The sequence below is a fragment of the Antechinus flavipes genome, chromosome 2, assembly GCF_016432865.1.
Source record: "Antechinus flavipes isolate AdamAnt ecotype Samford, QLD, Australia chromosome 2, AdamAnt_v2, whole genome shotgun sequence".
In the NCBI taxonomy this organism is placed as follows: Eukaryota; Metazoa; Chordata; class Mammalia; order Dasyuromorphia; family Dasyuridae; genus Antechinus; species Antechinus flavipes.
In genome coordinates this window covers 277,973,743-277,996,062 of record NC_067399.1, presented here as the reverse complement: position 1 = coordinate 277,996,062, position 22,320 = coordinate 277,973,743, and the positions used below count along the sequence as shown (strand labels likewise).

Sequence of the window (22,320 nt, the reverse complement as noted above, 5' to 3'; positions counted from 1 at the left end):
TGGTAAAAATACAAATGTTTATTTCTCTTTCCAAATCTTGTCTCTTTCCTTGGGCCCCGATAGCTCGATTCTTAGAGGCCTTTCTGCTTGGTTCCAAGAGCTCCCTCCGAATGTCTCCAAATCCAAAGGTTTGTCCTTCAGCCTCTGCCTCTGCTTCCTTCAGCCTCCAGCCAGCACAAAGATGAATCTGTCTCTCTTGCCTTCCGAAGTAATTCTCTCCTGGCTCTAGCTCAACTTTGGCTCGTGGCTTCTTCTGACTTGACGCTCTCCTCTTCATGTAATTTGGCTGAATTCTGTCTGAGAGCCTCTGTCTGTATCTTTTATACGAGAGAGGGAGAGAGAGAGGAATTGTGGGATACAAGAGAGGGATTATGGGTTTCTCCCATAGTGCTCTCTGGCCCTAAGACCTTCAAGGGAGGTGTGAATTCACAAAGTTACATAGTTAACTTTGTGAATCTTCCATACTTGTGAACTCCAGTGAGTAAAGGTGTAAACACAAGCATTGTATTAATTAGTTCTATTTAGTACCTTTTTTCAGGTTCTGGCCCAAAACATCTTCTTGTAAGATCAGATCAATAATCTATCAACTCCTAATGAGTTAGCAGTTTGTAAAGATTCCAACAGGTGCTATTATTATTTCCTTTTTACAGATGAGGAAACTGAGGCAGGAAATTAAATCCAGTGTCTAAGGCCAGATTTGTGCTTGTCTTTCTGACTATAACAATATCCTATAACACCTAATTATCTCTATTTACTTTTTATTAAAGCTTTTTATTTTTCAAAACATATGCATGGATAATTCTTTGACATTAACTTTTGCAAAACCTTATGTTCCAATTTTCCCCACTTCCCCCACCCCCTCCTCTAGATAACAAATAGTCCAATATATGTTATACATGGTAAAAATGTTAAATCCAATACATGCATACATATTTATACAATTATCTTGCTGCACAAGAAAAATCAAATTGAAAAAAAAGTATTTAAAGGGCTTTCCTTCTTTATTCTGGCTCTGGTTTTATTAAGTATGAGTATCATAACTCATTTTTATTTCATCTTGTATAATTCTGTACATAAAGGTCTTCCAAAGAGATCCAGTGGTCTCAAGGCCTTCCTTTCATGTCTTATAACAGTCCTTAAGAACCAGTAAAGCACTTCTGTCCATCTATTTTATCCTTTGTTACAGAACTAATGACCTATCCTTTCTCAACAATACATTTCTTAGATACTTAGGACATCTGCTGAAGTTATTGTTTGTAATATTCTGAAGCCTGGATACCAGCCATACACCTCTGTTGTCTTCTGAGTTACCTATAACTTTTATTCTTCAGGGGTCATGGTGATAAATGACATTGCAATCTCTACACTATACTGCTCTTTGACTACCTGGAAGAAAAAATTTATATGGAGTGTAATGGAAGGTTCTCTTGCTTGGCTGGCTGATGTAACCTTCTGATGCTGGGAAGAGTGCTGGAGGATGCTTTGGAGAGTAATGGAAATCTGCAAATGCACAAGACATCTCATTACATTGCTAATATTCTCTCAGGAGAGCCTGAATGTTAGGACATAGGCTGGTGTATTTATGCTAATCTTATTTAATTTAATTAGGGAAGCCCAATAGAATGATATGCCATATATATACTTGTCCTTTTGGTCCTCTTCAAGAAGAAAAGACATCACTATGTTAGTCAATTTACAGTGTGTTTGACAGTGGCTAATCAGATCAAAACATTCTTGGAATGTTCTAATACAGATTGGGCACAAATAGTTCATGTGAATATTTGGGGTGGGTTCTGTAATATATATGTCTATATAATATATGTATAATATGTAATATATAGTTTATATAATCTATGTATAATATGTATTCTCATATGTAATAAATACTATATATGAGAATCCATCACATATGTAAGTACCTACACAATTTTTTTTATAAACACCTAGAAACTGAAATGGAAATTATGGGGAAAGCTGCTCCATATCTCTTCTGTTCCCATCCTAGCTAATTGGAACATCTACATTTCCTAAGTAATACTCTTTGACCTGATTTATTATCCTTGTAATCTTTGTCTTTATTTGCTTTGCTTGCTTTTCTTTCTCCTCATATTTGCTGACAAATCTCTTCAAAGACTTTATCCTGTTTTCATTTTAACTTTGACATTTGTATAGGACTTCTGTTCAACATGCCTTTTTTTTTTTTTTTTTTTTTGGGCTATTCTTGAACTACTTAGTTTTACATCTGTCAGTGTTTCTTAGTAGCAACAATTTATCTGTTGTCTATGATTTTGGCAGAAAATGGCCTTCATTGAACAAAAACTGAGTTTTTGGGTGGTTGGGGATATAGAAAAATTAGTACAATGTGTTCCCTGCCCCCTGTTATCATTAGGTGTAAAGCAAATAAAGAGGAAATATGAGAATAAGAGAGAAATGGAGCTGGAAGTAATCTTAGAAACTCCTTATTTTACAGTCAAAAGAACCTAGGCTGTGCCCATCCAGATTACTTTCCCAAAATTATACAAGTAGTAGATGTCAGGTTCTGTGAAGTCTACATTTTAATAGAAAAAAATCACAGAATTTGGAATAGGAGGACCTGAATTCAAATTTCTGCTCTGATGCTAACCTACATGACTTTAGGAAAGCCCACTTTCAATGACTCTGCACTTCTATACATACCATCTCTGTAACACTTCTGTTAATCTTGGATTAGGGTTATTTGTGTAACCTATTTTCTCACCTCCTAGAAAAAAGGGCTATTGAACTGTAGAATCCACAGATAGATTTCAGGGGTGAGTAGGTGGTATCTATGAATTTGCATTTTTTCACTTGCATTTATTATTATTATAGCTTTTTATTTACAAAACATATGCATGGGTAACTTTTCAACACTGATCCTTGCGAAATCTTCTGTTCCAAATTTTCCCTTCCTTCTCCCCACTCTCCCCTAAATGGCAGGTAATCCAATACATGTTAAATATGTCAAAATATATGTTAAATCTAATATATGTGTACATATTTATACAATTATCTTGCTGCACAAGAAAAATTGGATCTAGAAAGAAAGAAAAAAATCTGAGAAGGAAAACAAAAATTCTAGCAAACAATAACAGAAGAAGTGAGAATGCTATTCCACACTCGGTTCCCATAGTTCTCTTTCTGGGTGTTAATGACTTTCTTCATTACTGGATAAGTAGAACTGGTTTGAATCATCTCATTGTTGAAGAGAGCCACATCCATCAGAATCCATCATATAGTCTTGTTGTTGTCATGTATAATGTTCTCCTGGTTCTGCTCATTTCACTCAGCATCAGTTCATGTAAGTTTCTCCAAGCCTCTCTGAAATCATCCTGCTGGTCGTTTCTTACAGAACAATAATATTCCATTATATTCATATGCCAGAACTTATTCAGCCATTCTCCAATTGATGGGCATCCATTCATTTTCCAGCTTCTAGTCACTACAAACAGAGCTGCCACAAACATTTTGGCACATACAGGTCCCTTTCCCTTCTTTAGTATCTCTTTGGGGTATAAGCCCAGTAGAAACACTGCTGGGTCAAAGGGTATGCACAGTTTGATAACTTTCTGAGCATAGTTCCAAATGCTCTCCAGAATGGTTGGATCTGTTCACAACTTCACCAACAATGTATATGTCCCAATTTTCCCACATCCCTTCCTTCGTATGAACTTGCATTTTATTTTATGCTTTTAACATTTTGAAAAGGGGTCTTTAGACTTTACCAGCTCCCAAGGGATTTATCATATTAAAAAGGTTGAGCTCCTTTCTAGACTATAGATTGGCTCCCACTCCCCCAATATATTTTATTCATTTTTAATGGTGTAGATTAAACTTTTTTCTTTTTTTATCAGCTTTTAACATTTCTTAATTTTTAGATTATACACATATATTCATTTTTTATATATTCTCATGTGAGTCATGTTGGGAGAGAAAAATCTGAACAAAAGAGGAAAACCATGAGGAGGGAGGGTGGGGAGGGTAAAAATACTATGCTTCAATCCACATTTAGTCTCCATAGTTCTCTTTCTGGATACGGATGGCATTTTCCATACAAAATTCCCCCACAATGTATTTTAGATATTTTGTCTCACTTCTGCCCTGGCAATGTGCTCTCCCCTATACATAGAGCAGCTCCTTTTACAGTAGTGGCTTCAGCTAAGAATGATAGTGTTACATGTTATCTAGGGCAGCTAGGTGGTGCTGAGGATAAGAGTAATTGGCCTAGAATCAGGCAGTTCAAATCTAGCCTCAGATACTAGCTGTGTGATCCTGGGCAAGTCACCTGACTTAGTTTCCTCATCTGTAAAATCAGCTGGAAAAGGAAATGGCAAAACCACTCCAGTATCTTTGCCAAGAAAACTGCAAATGAACAAGATTATATGATGATCAACTCTGATGGACGTGGCTCTTTTCAACAATGAGATTTTTCAGGCCAGTTCCAATGATCTTGTGATGAAGAGAGCCATCTGCATCCAGGGAGAGGACTGTGGGAACTGAACGTGGATCATAACATAGCATTTTAACTCATTTTGTTGTTTGCTTGCATTTTATTTTCTTTCATTTTAAAAATTTGATTTTTCTTGTGCAGCAAGATAATTGTATGTAAATATTAGCTTTAACATATTTTTTGCCATGTTTAACATATTGGATTACTTGTCATCTAGGGGAAGAGGTGGGGGGAAGGAGGAGAATTGGAACACAAGGTTTTGCAAGCGTTAATGTTGAAAAATTATCCATGCATATGTTTTGAAAATTAAAAAGCTTTAATTAAAAAAATAACAATAACAAACTGCAAATGAAGTCACCATGACTCCGACTTTACCCGTAAATTTTATTTTTTTCAGTTATCTGATCAAGCGAGCTAGGAGGTCTTATCCCCATTCTTCAAATCAAGAAACTAAGAATTGGAGACTAGTGAGTTGTTGAATTGCCCGGGGTCACAATGGATTTGAATTCAGATCTTTCCAGACCCCTAGATCTACTACTAGGTCAACCGGCAGCATACCACACCATGGCTCTAGGTCAGCTGGCTAGTCACCTGACACCCTCTGTTTACAAGGCCCAGGGCGCTAGAGTCCGAGGAGAGCGGCTAGGAGCTAAAAGCCATCTCTCTTAGGCTCCTCAGCCTGCGTTCCGCGAAAACACTTGTTTAAAAACAAAAACAAAAACAAAAAGTGGGTGGGTCTAAAAGGGCTCTTGTTCTGCCACTGCGCATGCTCATCTTGCTAGGCTGGCTGCCCAGATTCCCGGGAGACATGCGACACTCAGCTGACTGACTGGAGGGGAAGCAACATGGCGGCGCAGGAGGGGGCCGGAAGTGGATACGGCTACAGTGCTTCTCCGACCGGGGCTATGGAAAGGGTGCTGCCTGTGTTGTTGGTGCCGGTCCCCGCCGAGACCAGAGCGGGGCTGGGGCCCCGGGCCCAACTACACCGGGAGCAAGGTGCGCTGGGCAGCCTCACGGCCTCGGGCAGCCTCCAGCTTCTGTCATTAGCTCCTGGCGGCCGCGGCGGCAGCGGCTACAGCCTCGCGGGCCCCTTCCGGCAGTAAGTTGGGGACCCTAGGTCCGTCTCCCGGCCTCCCTCTAGACTCCTGGCTCTGGCGCCCCTCCTGAGGATGCCTTGGTTCGAGGCTTCCACCAGGCTAAATGAATGGGAGTTTTTTGAGGGTAGGAATTGGTACACAGTAGGTGCTGAATAAATGCTTGTTAATTGATTAAATGCCAGGAACACATGCCGAAGGGATAGTAGGCGTCCAAGCCCCCCACCCATTCCAGTCAGTTTACCCCCTCATATACACAGTTTGCTCTCCACTAACCTTTTTCCCTTTTGGGGGCGAGGAGCCCTTTTTTGGAGATGGTTGCGGAGATTGTTGCCACTCTGAAGAGTCTCCCCGTGGCACAGATTTAAGCGTTGATTCAACACCTATTCCATCGAAATACTACTCAAGTACTGAAGATACAAATTAGGAAAAGAGGCCCTGCCCTCAAGGAGTTTGTGTTCTAGTGGAAGTTACTGGTTCTCTACTCCAGAACTTGGGCTATTGCCACTGCGCCACAATGAAATGCGCGCAAAGAACAAAGTTTTAAATACGTGCGAAATAATTTTCAATCATGTTAAATGATTTAAGCGGAGTTTGCTTTCTATTTCTCCCCACTCCCCCAGATTAGTTAGTTTCCATCTTTAGATGCCACAATGTATTATCTTTAATGATCATCTTGTCCCTTTTACCCTGTAAGTACCAGTCACTTCATTTCTTCATAAAGAGGCATAGAACTGTGCAGAGTCCAGGAGATCTAGCCTCCAGGTCCACCTTTGAGATTGTTTTGTGATTGGGCAAATCATTTGGTCATTTATTTCTTTATTCCCAGTTCTGCTAAAGAGAATCTGGTTACTGGTCCAGATTTTTCATTCAGTCTTTTAACAAGAATTTGTTTTTGTGCTAAATGCCAAGTGCTTTGAAAGATACCAAAGAAACGTGTAACTATTTGGGAGCTTACAATTTAATTGAAAGAGAAATAACTATTGAACAAAGGATCTTGCAAACATAGCATTATAGCAGAAAATACTCTCTCAGAGTAGGGGAAGGGTTAATGAAGACTTATAAAGAGAGTGGGGTTATGAATAAGATTTTATAATAATGAACCTTTCATCCAAATGTAGTAACAACTATTTCATGGGGATGTCATTACTTCTTTAATCCACACAGAATTAGCCAGTATTGCTTCCACCCATATAGATATATGACTCAATTATATTTTAAATAACCAATCAATATGGCAAAATAATTCATCACCAGGTGGCTCATCCAAGATCTATAGACTTCAGGGGTTTTCTCACAGGATCATTTTTTAAGCCTTTCTAAATTAGTAGAACCTGCTAGAGTTTGTGAACTTGGAGAGGATGAAGGATATAACACTTGAATAAAAATATATATATCTAAAAAAATTTTTCTTGATAGTATTTTATTTTTTTCCAATTACATATAAAGATAGTTTTCAGTATTCATTTTTGTAAGATTTTGAATTTCAGATTTTTCTCCTTTCCCTTTCTTCTCCCCAAGACAGCAAGCAATCTGATATAACTTATATATGCAATCATTTAAAACACATTTCTGTATAAAAACATTATTAATGGAGAAACAAGGGAAAATTTTAAAAGTCTGAATCTAGTCTTAGCATTCATGCTATGTTTTGGGGAATGTGGTACTCAGCAAATGAAGATAAGATCATTTCATTGTTTTTAAATGTTAAAACTTTTTTAAGTTATGGATTTATTTTTAATGGTGGTATCATTGCTGGATACCATTAATTTCATTATCTTGATCTCTCAAAAGTGAGTAGTAGAATTAAATAGTAGGAATCTATTCACAGCCCTTCTTCCTCTTTCTTCCAGCCTTTCCCTTAACACTCTTGTTCAGTAAAAAAACTCAGCATGCTGTGTTTTTTTTTTAGCTTTGTTTGGGAGGATTCCCAACCCAGTGACCCACCAACAGACAAGCCTAAATTTCTGACTCTCAATGATAATAATGAACTGTTTGTCCATGAGTTCAAGATGAAGGATGGAAAATATGATGTTACTACATTATGTAGCTGCAGTGGGGAGATGTTAAAAAAGTTAATTGAAGATAAAAACATTAGTAAGTATGTACTGGCTCTATAGCAATGAATGTGTAAATTTATGACAAATGACCATGACATTTTATACTTTGCTCCCTGCTGTAAGTAACTGGGAATGGGACCAAGGGGAGAGGCTCTTCAGAGAATGTCTGCAGAGTGGCTAGTGATGGTCCAGATAGATTGCTGCTCAGAACAGATAATAGTATACTTAAACCAGGCATTTTTTTGATGTAATAGCAAGAGTGCTAAGTTTTTTTGGGTTTGAATCATGCCATTGACACTGTGGTCGCAACAAATTTTATGTCTCTAAGATCCATTTTCCTCACATGTAAAATGGAGTTATTGATATATGACCCACCACATAAGGTTTTTGTGAGAAAAACATTTTGTAAACTTTAAAGCACCCTTGTTTATAACTAATTGAGGAAAAGGAGGATTTGAACCTAGTCTTTTCATCCCAAATCTTTCCATTGTACCATGTTTCCCTTAGGTTCAGATTGTAATTACACTGCTTATTATCTGCCTGATACTAGATAAGTCACTTTTCTGGGTCTCTTTTTTTCTCATACGTAACACCTCATCTGATGTTTAAATTCATGGTCTTTGAGACCTCTTATAAACAGAAAGACTAATGAAGACAACTAGCAGATAATTGTTTAAAGGTAATAATATATTGATGTTCCTGATCTAAAATTCTTTCCAAATCTAAAACTAGTTCTGTAATACTATGATTGCTTCTGGGTTGCTATAATAGTCCCTGCTGCCATGTTGCAAGGGAAAGAGCACCTTTTTTACTCTGTTATCTTCTCCAAAGGCATGAACACATATAATACTAATACTGAACATTTAATATGACACTTTTAATTCAGTTAAGCATTTTACATATCACAACAACTCAGTAAGGTAAGTGGTATTATTATAACTCATACTGTTAGTTGGGTGACATATTGAGGGTCATGTAACTAGCATATGTTTGAGGAAGATTCAAACTCAGGTTCCTAACTGCAAGACCAGCACTCTTTTCTCTCTGCCAAAATGACATGATGAATAAGGATATTTAATTTGTTCCAAGTGAGTGAAATATGAATCAGACTTCTGACCTAAGTAGAATTGTTGTGAAATTTGTCTTGTTTTTGTCTTCTATTTTTTCACAAAAACAAATGTTACTAAATTTAGAAAGTAAGGATTAATTAATAACTTTCTGTTTTTCAGGAATTTCTTCTTTACTGTGCCTAAAAATTCTGTCATTTCAAAACACCTCATCATTGCTGCTCATCAACAGATGTGTTGTCCTACATGTTGCATTTCCTGAGAGAGATACTGAGGTCAAAACCCTCAACTGCTTCAGTCTGGCCTTACCTCCACAGGTCTTGGAAAAGATAGTTGATTCACAACTTTGCAGAGGGTTTCTTTTTGTTTTGGATAGTTCTGGTTGGATTTGTATCCTTGTTAATGGAAATAACCTTTGAATAATAAGGAAAGAGGATATTCTGAAAGGTGTTTATTTCCTTTTAAGTGTTTGAGATAACATCATGGGATAACTCTATAGCAGATCTATATAGGCTATTAGCATAATTATATTAAAATTTCATAAATGATATTTTCTACCTGCACAAATTAGTGGTATACTTTGTTAATTATACTGATTGTTTTTTAAAATGTCACAAAATTCTGAGTAGTTGAATAGTAGTAGAGAATGTCAGCAATATAGCAGATTTCTCCATGTCACTGTCCTGTTGTCTGTCTCAGTTTATACTTTTTCTTTTTATCGGTGAATAGGGACAGGGACACGTTTATTTGTTCTTCTCTGTTTCATCTTATCCTAGTTTATATTTTGAATAGTTTATTAGATTTAGAGCAAATATTTTCTTTAACTCAGGCCCAAAGATGTTTTTGATGCTGCAGATGGCACATATCTTGCTCAGATGGATCTAACCCTTCATCAGGCTGATACATGTGATGAACAGCTAACTGATAGCATTTCATTTACTACCATGAAGGTGTCTCAGGAGCTTGATGTGGTAGTTGTGATCAGCTGTTCTGGTTCTGCAATTGCTGTTGACTTAAATGTCTATTTCAGGTAAGTGGATTAAGATTTCATAGTCTAGAGGCACATTCCAGTCATTGATGCTGATGGGTCAGATTAATTTAATTTAATTTAATTTATTACAAGTATTTCAGATTCATCATATCTAAGATGGAACTTTTGAATGTAAGTTCTTTTCTTTCAGGGACTGTCTCACTTTTGTATTTGTATCTCCAACACTTAGTAATAGCTGTTACATAGTAGGTGCATAATACATGCTTTCTGATTGGTTAAGGAATCCATCTCCTCAGAATACTTATGACATGTCAGAGGGAGGATCCAAACTATTGAGCTTATAGATCTTTTGGAATATTGAAGTGTGTTTGTGTGTGTGTGTGTGTGTGTTTCCATGTGCAGAAACATTTAGGAGGTTAAACTTCTAGGACTGTTAAGCACTTAAGATACTATTAGCTCTTCTTTAAGGTTGATAATGAAAGGAAACTCTGAATCAGTTGAGAACTAGTTTCTTTGCCTCAAGCGTTGTAGAGGTACTGTTGGTAATATCGTAGTAGCAAAAGATAAATTTTATATAGTCCAGGTATCTTTTTTATGATTATTCTAAATTCAGAGAAATTAATTTTCATGTGGCCATTAGAACTTAAAATCATTGACATTTCCTTTGATTTTGAATGGATTTTTGATGATCTATATCTGGGCAAAGTTGATGAGCATATTTATAGATCATTCACCTCTCTATGGAGAGGCACATTTCTGATCTGCTACAACACATATACAAGATGGACTTAGCTAAGCTTGAGTCATCCATGAGAAATGTGCCATGGGAAGCAACCATGTTGGTGGGGAAGGTTGATACACTGTGTTTTCTTGTCCCAGTCCTTTAATTGCTTTAGCAAATGGATTGAAAAATATTTGAATAGGGACATGGGCACGTTTATTTGTTCTTCTCTGTTTCATCTTCCCCTGGTGGAAGGCTGGATGAGACTTCTCATCCAACCTCCTCATTTACAAATGAGGAAACCAAAGCCAAAGTTAGGCCACTTAGTAGAAGTTACTTAGTAGAAGTTAGTAGTAGAGCTGTGGGACTCACTCAGGTATCCTCATTCCTAGTACAGTGTTCTTTCCTTCATACCATACTGCTTCGATTTCTAGTGATTTACAAAATGCTGCCTCTTCACAGGTACATATAATAAGAAGTTAACTAGCACATTGTTGTTTTTTAAAATTGTTCAGAAGTCTAAGTACATTATGTAAACTGTTCAATCAAATATGGATGTGAAACCTCGAAAGACTTATTTCCACAACTGGGTTTTTGCTTATGTTTCCTTTGCATTTTGTACCCTCTTATTGCTAGTTTGCCTATTTAGATCCTACTCCTTCAAACTCAGCTCAGTTTCCATTTGTGAAAGCCTTTCCTGAATCTGTGAGGTCTCTTTCAGCTTGAAAATTCCAAAATCATTCCAGGAAATCTTATAGCATAGTGAGGACCATATAACTTAGAATTTATTTATTATTCATTATTTATTTATTTATTTATTTATTTATATTATTTATTATCATCTAGAATCTCATATTATTCTTTTTTTTCAAGTACATCTAGATTATAATGTTTATAATAATTATAAGATTATAGTAAGATCATGTTTTACAGAATCAGGACTAAGGATGGGCAAAGTAAACAGCCACCAAGGATACAACCTTCAGGGGTCCACTGAGGCACTTTAAAATATGACTTTTTATATGTGCATACATTTTCAGTGCCAGAAGACTCTAAAAAGCACGTTGGCCTTTGTTTTGTATTGTTGCTTATGTTTAGTGTAGGTTCAAAGCCTCTGGTAAGTACACAAAAAATGTAATTTTATTTTTTTAATTTAAAAATATTTTAATAATAGCTTTTTATTTTCAAAATACATGCAAAGATAATTTTCAACATTCACCCTTGAAAAACCTTGTGTTGCAAATTTTTCTCCTTCCTTTTACCCTCCCTCCTGCAGTAAGTAATGCAATATAAGTTAAACATGTGCAGTTCTTTTAAATATATTTCCATAATTATCATACTGCACAAGAAAAATCATATCAAGAAATGGAAAAAAAGGCAAGCAAAAAAAGATGGAAATATTATGTTGTGATCCACATTCAGTCCCCACAGACCTCTTTCTGGACGCAGATGCATCACAAGTCTATTGGAATTGGCCAAAATCACCTCTTTGTTGAAAAGGCCTTCAGAGCTGATTATCATGTAATCTTGTTGTTGCTGTGTACAATGTTCTCTTGGTTCTATTCACTTCACTTAGCATCAGTTCATATAAATTTCTCCTGGCCTTTCTGAAATTATCTTGCTGATCATTTCTCATAGAACATTATAATATATTTATATACAATAATTTATTCACCCATTCCCCAACTAATGGATATCTACTCAGTTGCTAGTTCCTTGCCACTACAAAAAGGGCTGCTACAAACAGTTTTTCACACATGGGTTCTTTTCTTTCTTTTATAGTTTTTTTTGGATACGGACCCAGTAGAGACATTGCTGGATCAGAGTTTGATAGCCCCAAAAGTGTAATTTTAAAACTTTGCTGAACATGTTTAATCTATATGGGATTGCTTGCTGTTTAGGGGAGGGGGGAAAGGCGGAGAGAGGAAGAAAAATTTGGAACACAAGGTTTTGTAAGGGTGAATGTTGATAACTATGTTTGCATGCATTTTGAAAAATAAAAAGCTATTAGTATTAAAAAAAACCCCAACACTTTGTTTAGTTGGGTCAGACTCGTCTTTTGTTACATTCACTATTGTGTTACTAATAGCACCTCTAGTAATATTGAATCACTTGATATATTATAAAGCAGAGGTCATCAAAACCATTTGGTACTGGCTAAGAAATAAACTAGTTGAATAAGTTAGATTCAGATAAAATAGTCAATATCTAGTGCAGTCTAGTGTTTGACAAAGCCAAAGACCCCAGCTTTGGGGATAAGAATTCACTATTTGACAAAAACTGCTGGCAAAATTGGAAACTTGTATGGCAGAAACTATTCATTGACCCACTTGGTATAACACCGTATACCAAGATAAGGTCGAAATGGGTTCATGATCTAGACATAAAGAATGTTATTATAAACAAATTAGAAGAACATAGGATAGTTTACCTTTCAGATCTATGGAGGAGGAAGGAAAGAAGAACTAGGGATCATTATTGATCACAAAATAGATAATTTTAATTTTATTAAGTTAAAATAGATAATTTTAATTTTATTAAGTTTTGTACAAGCAAAACTAAGGCAGACAAGATTAGAATGGAAGCAATAAACTGGGAAAATATTTTTATATTCAAAAGTTCTGATAAAGGCCTTATTTCTAAAATACAAAGAGAATTAACTCAGATTTATAAGAAATCAAGCCATTTTTCATTTGCTAAATGGTCGAAGGATATGAATGGATAATTTTCAGATGAAGAAATTGAAACTGTTTCTAGTCATAAAAAAGGTGCTCCAAATCACTATTGATCAAAGAAATGCAAATTAAGACAACTCTGAGATACCACTACACACCTGTCAGGTTGGCTAAGATGACAGGAAAAGATAATGATGAATGTTGGAGGGGATGTGGGAAAACTAGGACACTGATACATTGCTGGTGGAGTTGTAAACGGATCCAACCATTCTGGAGAGCAATTTGGAACTATGCTCAAAAAGTTATCAAACTATCCATACCCTTTGACCCAGAAGTGTTTCTACTGGGATTATTTCCCAAAGAGATCCTAAAGGAGGGAAAAGGATCCAAATGCAGAAATGTTTGTGGCAGCCCTTTTCATAGTGGCAAGGAACTGGAAACTGAAGGGATGCCTGTCAGTTGGAGAATTTCTGAATAAATTATAGTATATGAATGTTATGAATATTATTGTTCTGTAAGAAATGATAAGCAGGATAATTTCAGAGAAGCCTGGAGAGACTTACATGAACTGATGCTAAGTGAAATGAGCAGAACCTGGAGATCATTATACATGGCAACAATAAGACTATACAATGATCAATTCTGATGGACATGGCTCTTTTCAACATTAAGATAATTCAAACCAGTTCCACTTGTTCAGTCATTAAGAGAGGCACCTATACCCAGAGAGAGGACCTTGGGAACTGAGTGTGGAATACAACATAGCATTCTCACTCTTTCTGTTTGTTTGCATTTTGTTTTCTTTCTCAGGTTGGTTTTTTTTTTTTCCTTCTTGATTTGATTTTTCTTGTGCAGCAAGATAACTATATATATGTATACATATATTGGGTTTAACATATACTTTAACATATTTAACATGTGTTGAACTACCTGCCATCTAGGGGAGGGGTTGGAGGGAAGAAGGGGAAAATATAGAACAGAAGGTTTTGCAAGAGTCAATGTTGAAAAATTGCCCATGCATATGTTTTATAAATAAAAAGCTTTATTTAAAAAATTTTTTTAAATTAAAAAATAATTGAATCGTGAAATGCTCAGTAGATATTTGTTCACTCATTGATCTTGATTCACCTAACTCATGGTTTTTAAGGAGTTTGGGTGTGAAGTTATTCCTGTAGTTATGGGCATCTATGATTTGAACTGAATTGTCCATATAGGCATAGCCCTTTTTGCTACTGGTGCACATTTGTGAAATAGAAGTGATGATTGATGATATTAGCATTCAATTTGTTGATATAAAATAGAGTTTTTCTAAGGAATCAAACTTACAATCTTGACTTTCTTAGTATTATGCTATAGGTACATAATAGTAGGCCCAGCTAAGGAAAATTAGTTATCTTGGTGTTCTCTATGATTTGCCTTTTTTTAATGGAAATAACAGTAACATGCCTATGTGAATGGAAAACAAATGGGAGAATATTTATCATTATATTTGAGGTAAACATTATTACTTTTACACAATGACTGTTGCTATGTTTTAAAATGTAGGCTACATCCGGAACACATACTATGTGAGAGAAAGCTAGAAAATCTTCCCATCAAAGTACCTGATGGAATGGATGAAGATGACCCTGCCAATTCAGTTTACAACATGAAACTGACCAGGTTTTCATTCCAGATTGATAGGTATGTAGAGAAACTTTTTTTTCAAATTTATATTTTATTTTGATATAGCCTAAATTTTCTGTTCTTTGTTTTTCTCTCCCCCTCCCAGAAAACCATTTCAAGTAACAGAGACTTTTTTTTTTTAAAGAAAAAATAAAAAGGAAGAAGAGGAAAAATAAAATCACAAAAACTAATTTGAAAAAATTAGAAAAAACTTATAGGATATACAATGTGGTATGGGAACTTCAAAAAAAATTTTGTTGTTCTATTGTTACCTTTTTTATCCTGGAAAAGAAAAGACTTAATAATTGTGATGTTTCTCTTTAGATATTCAAAGGGTTGTCATGTTAAGGAAGGATTGTTTTTCTTGGCCCTAGAGGACAGTAGCCTAGGACTAACAATTAGAAGTCACACATCAATCAACAAGTGTTAATAAACACTTAGTATGTGCCAGACACTATTCTAGGCCCTGTGGGCCTAGCACAAAGTATGAGAAGCATATTTTGACTCCAAGTAGGAATAAACCTCCTAATACCTAGAGCTTTGCATAAGGGAAATAGTAACTTTCTTATCTCTGATGGTCTTGGAATAAATATTTTGATGGTAACTTGTCAGCATTTCATAGAGACAGTTACTGTCTCAGATAGGAGGTAAACTTGGTGACCTTGGAGGTCTCTTTTAATTGTAAGATCCCATGATTTATTAAATTGATGGAGTACCTTTTCTCTGAAGGACTGCCTCAGAATAAGGTTTTAACCTTATTTTAACCTCAAAAAGAGCCATGATTTTGCCCACCAATATAGGGGCTATCTTCCTGCCTTAATGGAAAGTTTTTAAGTTGTTATAATCCCAAAAGGTTGCTGGCAATTCTAGCAATGAACCTTTCTCAACTTAGCTATCCTTATCTCTCATATCTTATCTTTATATCCATCCCCAGGCCCATGTTCAGATGATAGCCTTTCTGATTTGGCATAGGACTTGCCAGAAGGCCTGCTTCACTAACATTATCTGCAGAAAAACATGGTCTCCTTCATGCTACAGGGAGGCATTCAATGAAAGGCAATTCCCATGTTCATTTCTACATTTAAGAATGGCTAAATTGGAAGAAGGATTTAGTAAAGGAAGAAAAAGTGTTGTTTTTTTTTTAATGTTGTTACCTTATTTATTTAGCTTATTTGCAGAATATATCACGTAAAATGCCAGGCTGAATGAATCAAAAGTTTTTTGGGAGAAATATCAGCAATCTCAGATGATACCACTCTGATGCAGAAAGCAAAAAGGCATTAAGAAGCCTCTTGAAGTTGAAAGAGGAGAGTGTTAAAGTTGGCTTGAAGCTTTTTTTTTTTTTAATAGCTTTTTATTTACAAGATATATTTATGGGTAATTTTTCAGCATTGACAATTGCAAGACCTTTTGTTCTAACTTTTCCCCTTCTTCCCCCTCCCTCTTCCCCCCAATGGCAGGTTGACCAATACATGTTAAATATGTTAAAGTATAAATTAAATACAATATAAGTATACATGTCTAAACAGTTATTTTGCTGCACAAAAAGAATCGGACTCTGAAATATTGTACAATTAACCTGTGAAAGAAATAAAAAATGCAGGCGGACAAAAATAGAGGGATTGGGAATTCTATGTAATGGTTCATAGTCATCTCCCAGAGTTCTTTCGCTGGGTGTAGCTGGTTCAGTTCATTATGGCTCCATTGAAATTGATTTGGTTCATCTCATTGCTGAAGAAATCCACGTCCATCAGAATTGATCATCATATAGTATTGTTGTTGAAGTATATAAATGTGATGACTGCGTTAGCACCTTGGATACCTTAGAATCAGCCGGAGTCAGGATAAGCAAAAGTCCTTAATCTTTATTCTTGGTCTTTAGAGGTAGGATTGAATTGGATGGAAGCAGAATCTCTGCGACCTTTGGATACCGCCAAAGTGACCCTGGCTAGTCTTACTCTACCCCCCCCAGTCCCTCCTCCAATCCTCTGTATACACCAATCATCGAGCCAGCACAGGATAGTGGGAAGGACCATTTTCCAAGCATATGCCCATAAAGTATTATCCAATCATTAATTAGCCTTAAGTGCTCAACTGTCCTGACCTCAGTGCATCGACTCAAGAGGTCCTAAGCCCATTACATATAATGATCTCCTGGTCCTGCTCATTTCACTCAGCATCAGTTCGTGTAAGTCTCTCCAGGCCTTTCTGAAATCATCCTGCTGGTCATTTCTTACTGAACATAATATTGAATAACATTCATATACCACAGTTTATTCAGCCATTCTCCAATTGATGGGCATCCATTCAGTTTCCAGTTTCTTACCACTACAAACAGGGCTGCCACAAACATTTTGGCACATACAGGTCCCTTTCCCTTCTTTAGTATCTCTTTGGGGTATAAGCCCAGTAGTAACACTGCAGGATCAAAGGGTATGCACAGTTTGATAACTTTTTGAGCATAGTTCCAAATTGCTCTCCAGAATGGCTGGATGTATTCACAATTCCATCAGCAATGTATCAGTGTTCTAGTGGAAAAAGTGTTTTTAGATAGTCTGTGGGATGGGGACTGGATCTGGGATTTCACTAGTATAGGGAGCTCTTGGGTGAAGAAGCTCTCCCCATCAGTGCAGATTAGCACCTTCTCTGCAAAATTGGAGGCTTATTAAGTTTCATTGGACAATGAAAGCTTAAATGGCTTATCCACAGTCATATAGCTAGTATGTAAGTATCAGGAGTAGAACTCAGATTTCTCTGACCCCAAGGCTGTCTGTCTGTCTACTGGACCATGGTACCTCTTTTTAAAGAGAAGAAAGTTGATTGTTTTTGCTCATTGATTCTTACTGTAAAGAGTTTCTTCCTTTCTTTTCCCAGATCCTGGAAAACTCAGCTATCTGAATTGTACAATTCAACAAAGAAGCCCAGGTTAGAAGTTGTGAGTTGTGTGCCTTGGTTCCAGAATCTTCTTCATTTTGACCCTTCTGAATCTAGTAGCCACCCTACACAAGAACAGATTTGGACCTTCATTCCACAAGACCTAACTTGTGTCCAGCACAGTCACCCATGGAGAGATCATGTTAAGTCAGATGATTTAAAGAAGTTGTGGAAGGTAATGCCCATTGGAAAGCAGGAAGGAATAGCAAAGCTCAAGTGTGTATCTGTGACAGGATTCACTGTTCTTTTTACATGGTTAGTAGAAAGTACAGGCTGGACAGTTGTTCTGTGGGACTTGGAGACACAGAATGTGCATCGTGTTTTCCTTGGCAAAAATTGCATTCCCGTGGACTGCAGTGGAAACCAGCAATTGTGCCTTGTTTTAACAGGTGAGATCAAATTTTCTTTAATCAAATTGTCAAGTTGTTAAAGTCTTTGCATTCATTCCTTGAACTGCTATGGATGGATTTATGCTTCATTCAGTCAGTAAACATTTTATTATGTACCCACTCTGTTTCAGGCACTGTGCTCAGCACTGGGGATACAAAGAAAGACAAAAAATAGTTTCATCTTTGGGAGCTCCCAGTCTAATGAGGGAGACAACATGTAAACAATTATGTGTAAACAAGCTTGATGAGGTTAAGTTGGAAATAATCAGCAGAGGGAAGGAACCAGAATAGATTCATCCTGTAGAAGTGGGATTTTGTCTAGGACTCAAAAGAAGCTATGGGACAGAAATGAGGAGGGACAGCATTCGAGTGTCTGGGGCAGGGAGGACACCCAAAAAAATTCCTGCAGTTCGCCACTGGAGTTTGTTGAGCTCTAAATTATGTCTAGTATAGCTGCCATCCTTCTGTTTCTTTTCTCCAAATTGTATTCCACATAGACGTCAAGTTTTAATAGTCCTTTTTAAAAAAAGAAAATTAGTAGTATTTTATTTTTCCAAGTATATGCAAAGATAGTTTTCCACATTCATCTTTGCAAAAGCTTGTGTTCCAAAGCTTTCTCCCTCTCCTCTGCCTTTCCCCCTTCCTAAGACTATAAGCAATCCAATGTGGTTAAACATGCAATTCTTTTTACCATATTTCTATATTCATGCTGCACACAGAAAAATCAGATCAAAAGAGAAAAAATACAAGGGAAAAAAACAAACAAACAAAACAACAACAAAAAGGTGAAAATCTTGTGTGACTTCAATGTGAAACATGTCTTTTTGGAACAAGGTGTTTAAGGCTGCATTTTATTCTGCCAAGCCAAATCTTCTAAACAATCAATAAACAATAAATAGAATGGGACTTAATTCTTTATTTTTAGCCATGTTTACAGTTTTAAAATGTGATCCACTGTAGAAAATTACCTCTGATAATCTGCCTGCTCTCATATTCAATTGAGAATGCTTTAAGTCATTTTCATAAAGGTTTTATATACTTCAATGCTTTATTTGTTGGTGTTGAAGTAACCCAAGGCTTTCAAAAGTTCTGCCAGTAGATTAGCTCTGACGAGGCTCTATTATGTCTAAAAGACTTCAGGTCTGACCCTAGTAACATGCTGAGTTGTTTTTTTAGCTAGGCTCAGCCTAGTTAATTACAAAAAGTTACTTGTATTCTAATATTCAATTACCTGCACACAAAGATGAGCATAGAATAAGATGATGAAAAATATGGTTTAGGTTCAAAGAATAAAAAATGCCAAAAGCTAGTCAGCTGCCCTGATGCTTTGTGATTTTATATTGTGAATGCTCTGAAAAAAGTGTTAGTAGGCACTGGACCTTAGTAAGCACAGAAGGACAAAAAACACAAAATTGACTAACCAACAAAAGTTACTAAAAAAAAAAGGGTTTGCAAGCTTTATTGTCATTTTGGAAGCATTTATTCTATATATAGGCAGTTCATCAGTTGGTTAAAGTAAAGATCAAGATCATTAATCAGTGTTCACACAGTGCTATCAATAATGTCAGGTTGTTTGCATGTGCTAGTCATGTGCATGATAATCCTTCTGACTTTTAAAATGATATTGATAAAATAATTTGTCATGTAAGTGTATGAGCTTCATTTTGATGTATTTTACTAGAATGTGAGATCAGAAACCTAATACATTGTTAGCACTTACTATGAAGTCACGTCATATCCAGCCAACGACATTTAAAGCTACTACATACCAGGCACTATCTAAATGTCAGGGAAACAGAAACTTCCAAAAACATGTTCTTGCTCTTAGAGCTCACAGTCTCATGGGAAAGATAGCATGCAAACAAGATCTATAAATTGGAGATAAAGCCCAAATCAATCCTTAATTGAATGTTGTGTTCTATGTTCTAAGTAATCTTTTATCTGCAGTATGTATATAATTGTATCCCACTTGAGTTTAATTATGAACTGGGTTGAGTAAGATATAATTATTACTACATATTATTGATAGTAGAATTATGACAGTTTGATTGTAAGCAAGTTTTGGAAATAAGTTAAAATTTTGTACAAATATAATATTTTTTCCATTTAACCTTCATTAGTTGGCTCAGAAAATTAAATCATTCTTTACTTATTTGGCATGGACAAATGGCTGCTAATAAGAATGTTTTAAAATAATTGTTTTATCTGAGACATTTGTCATCTTATCTGAATTTGGAAATAATAAAATGGTTATATTTTTTGTGTTTTCAAAAAGTAATTCTGGTAACCAAATGACAAATGTTTAATTTTCTTGTTAAGATGATTTTTGCTTAGTTAAAACACAAAATCTTACAAATAATATAGTAATAAAAAAGATGGGGGTGAATTACCTGGTGAACTCTTTTAAGAACTCTAACTGGGCTTTGTGATTTTTAAAATTTTTATTTCAATCTGTATCTATCTCTGTAGTAACCATTAAAGCTGGGACTAGGGTTATGAAATGTAGGCAGCATCTGGGACCATGGCAAGAGACTGTTATTTATTGCCCTTGGCACATAGGTGTTTTGTAATAAGAAAGGTTTCATTGCATAATCAAAAATTCTTGAAAACAAAGGCAGCCAGTTTCCATATGATGCCTAGAGTACAAATATGCCACCAAATGTTTTGGTTGTACTGTCTTTCATGTTCTTCCTCTTGTGTACCTATATTTGGAATCTACAAATTCCTATGGATTAGAATTATACTATACAGCAAACATTTATTAAATGCCTATTATGTATAGAGAATTGTGATAGGTGATAGGGAATATATGATAATGCTAATAAGTGTTTAAATGTTTTTCTTCCAGTAAACTTAGAAATCCATTATTTGTATAAATGCATTTACTACCTTAGTCATTCATTTCTGAAGATAATAGAAAGTAGAAATATGAAAATTAATTAAGACACATTTGTGATGACAAGAACTCATCTCTTGGCAAAGTTCTTTTTTTTTTTTTTTTTTGGTGTGATTTAAGAATAATTTTATTTCAAAATTGTTGGAAATTAGATTGATGGGTGACAAGTTCATTAATGTATAGCACTATGCCATATACATAGCCATTTCATTGTTAATTATTATTGAAAGATCTAGTGATTAGAAACCTTGTTTAAGCCAAAAGCAACCTATTAATGCAAATATGTCTGTGTTTTATTTTTAATAGAAAATGGACTCTCTCTGATTTTGTTTGGTTTGACTCAAGAAGAATTCTTAAATAGACTAATGATCCATGGAAGTGCCAGCACTGTTGATACTCTTTGTCATCTCAATGCTTGGGGAAGATGTTCAATTCCTATACATGCATTAGAGGTAACCTTGACAGTCAAAGCAGAAACTTCATGTTAGACTTTTATAGTACTTGCTTAATTGAGCTCTACAAGATATTAATTTCACATGAATATATGAGGAATTTATCAAACATAAGCATTTAAAAGGAGTATAATTTTAATCTATTTCCACAACTCTTTCCTACTATCAACTACTTTAACTCTACAGAGTTAAAAATTCTTGCTTTAAAAGTTATGGGAAGTTAAATGATTGATAAAAAAACAAAGGAAATGAAAACAGGGAAGGACAGTAAGGAAAAGACAATCACTGTTCCCTTTCCCTCCCTACCTTTCTGTTCCAGCCAACTAGGGACCATATATGTGAACACCTACTTTTAGTTGGTATTTTGTTACTTGTTGACAGATAATGGCTAGTGTAAGTTGTTTTAAAGGATAGAGACTAAATAGAAATTGGACCTCTGACTTCTTGAGTATGAGAAATTCCCAGGTGAAGAAACTATCTATCAGTGCTGATGTCTGCCAATTATAATTATGAAGAGTTTAGTCAAGTGGTGAGAAGTTAAATGCCTTGCCATTGTCACACACCCAATTAGTGTTTGATGCAGGGCTTGAAGCTAGCACTTCTTCTCTTGACTCTTTATTCTCTGCCACACTGCCTCTCAAGTAATATACTATTTTTAAAAATTCCCGTCACTGGTGTCCTCCACCAGTGCATATGGGCAACTCTTCTACAATTGATAGTCTTAGATAGTTGTTGTTGTTTTTTTTTTAATTTAAATTTTATTTTATTTAATAATAACTTTGTATTGACAGAATCCATGCCAGGATAATTTTTTTTACAACATTATCCCTTGAACTCGCTTATGTTTTGTTTTTTTCCCCTCCCTCCCTCCACCCCCCCCCCCCCAAGATGGCAAGCAGTCCTATATATGT

The 22,320-nt window shown here is 35.7% G+C and overlaps 1 protein-coding gene across 1 annotated transcript in view; it reads left to right on the top strand.

The window, feature by feature from the left end:
- The first annotated feature begins 5,294 nt into the window (after positions 1-5,294).
- Positions 5,295-22,320, top strand: part of SPG11 (SPG11 vesicle trafficking associated, spatacsin) — a 77,271-nt gene continuing 60,245 nt past the window's right edge. The window contains exons 1-7 of the mRNA XM_051977228.1: positions 5,295-5,564; positions 7,472-7,656; positions 8,849-9,076; positions 9,524-9,716; positions 14,619-14,756; positions 17,613-18,061; positions 21,264-21,409. Coding sequence (XP_051833188.1) covers positions 5,311-5,564; positions 7,472-7,656; positions 8,849-9,076; positions 9,524-9,716; positions 14,619-14,756; positions 17,613-18,061; positions 21,264-21,409 — 1,593 coding nt within the window. The 5' untranslated portion in view covers positions 5,295-5,310. The remainder of the gene's footprint in view (positions 5,565-7,471; positions 7,657-8,848; positions 9,077-9,523; positions 9,717-14,618; positions 14,757-17,612; positions 18,062-21,263; positions 21,410-22,320) is intronic.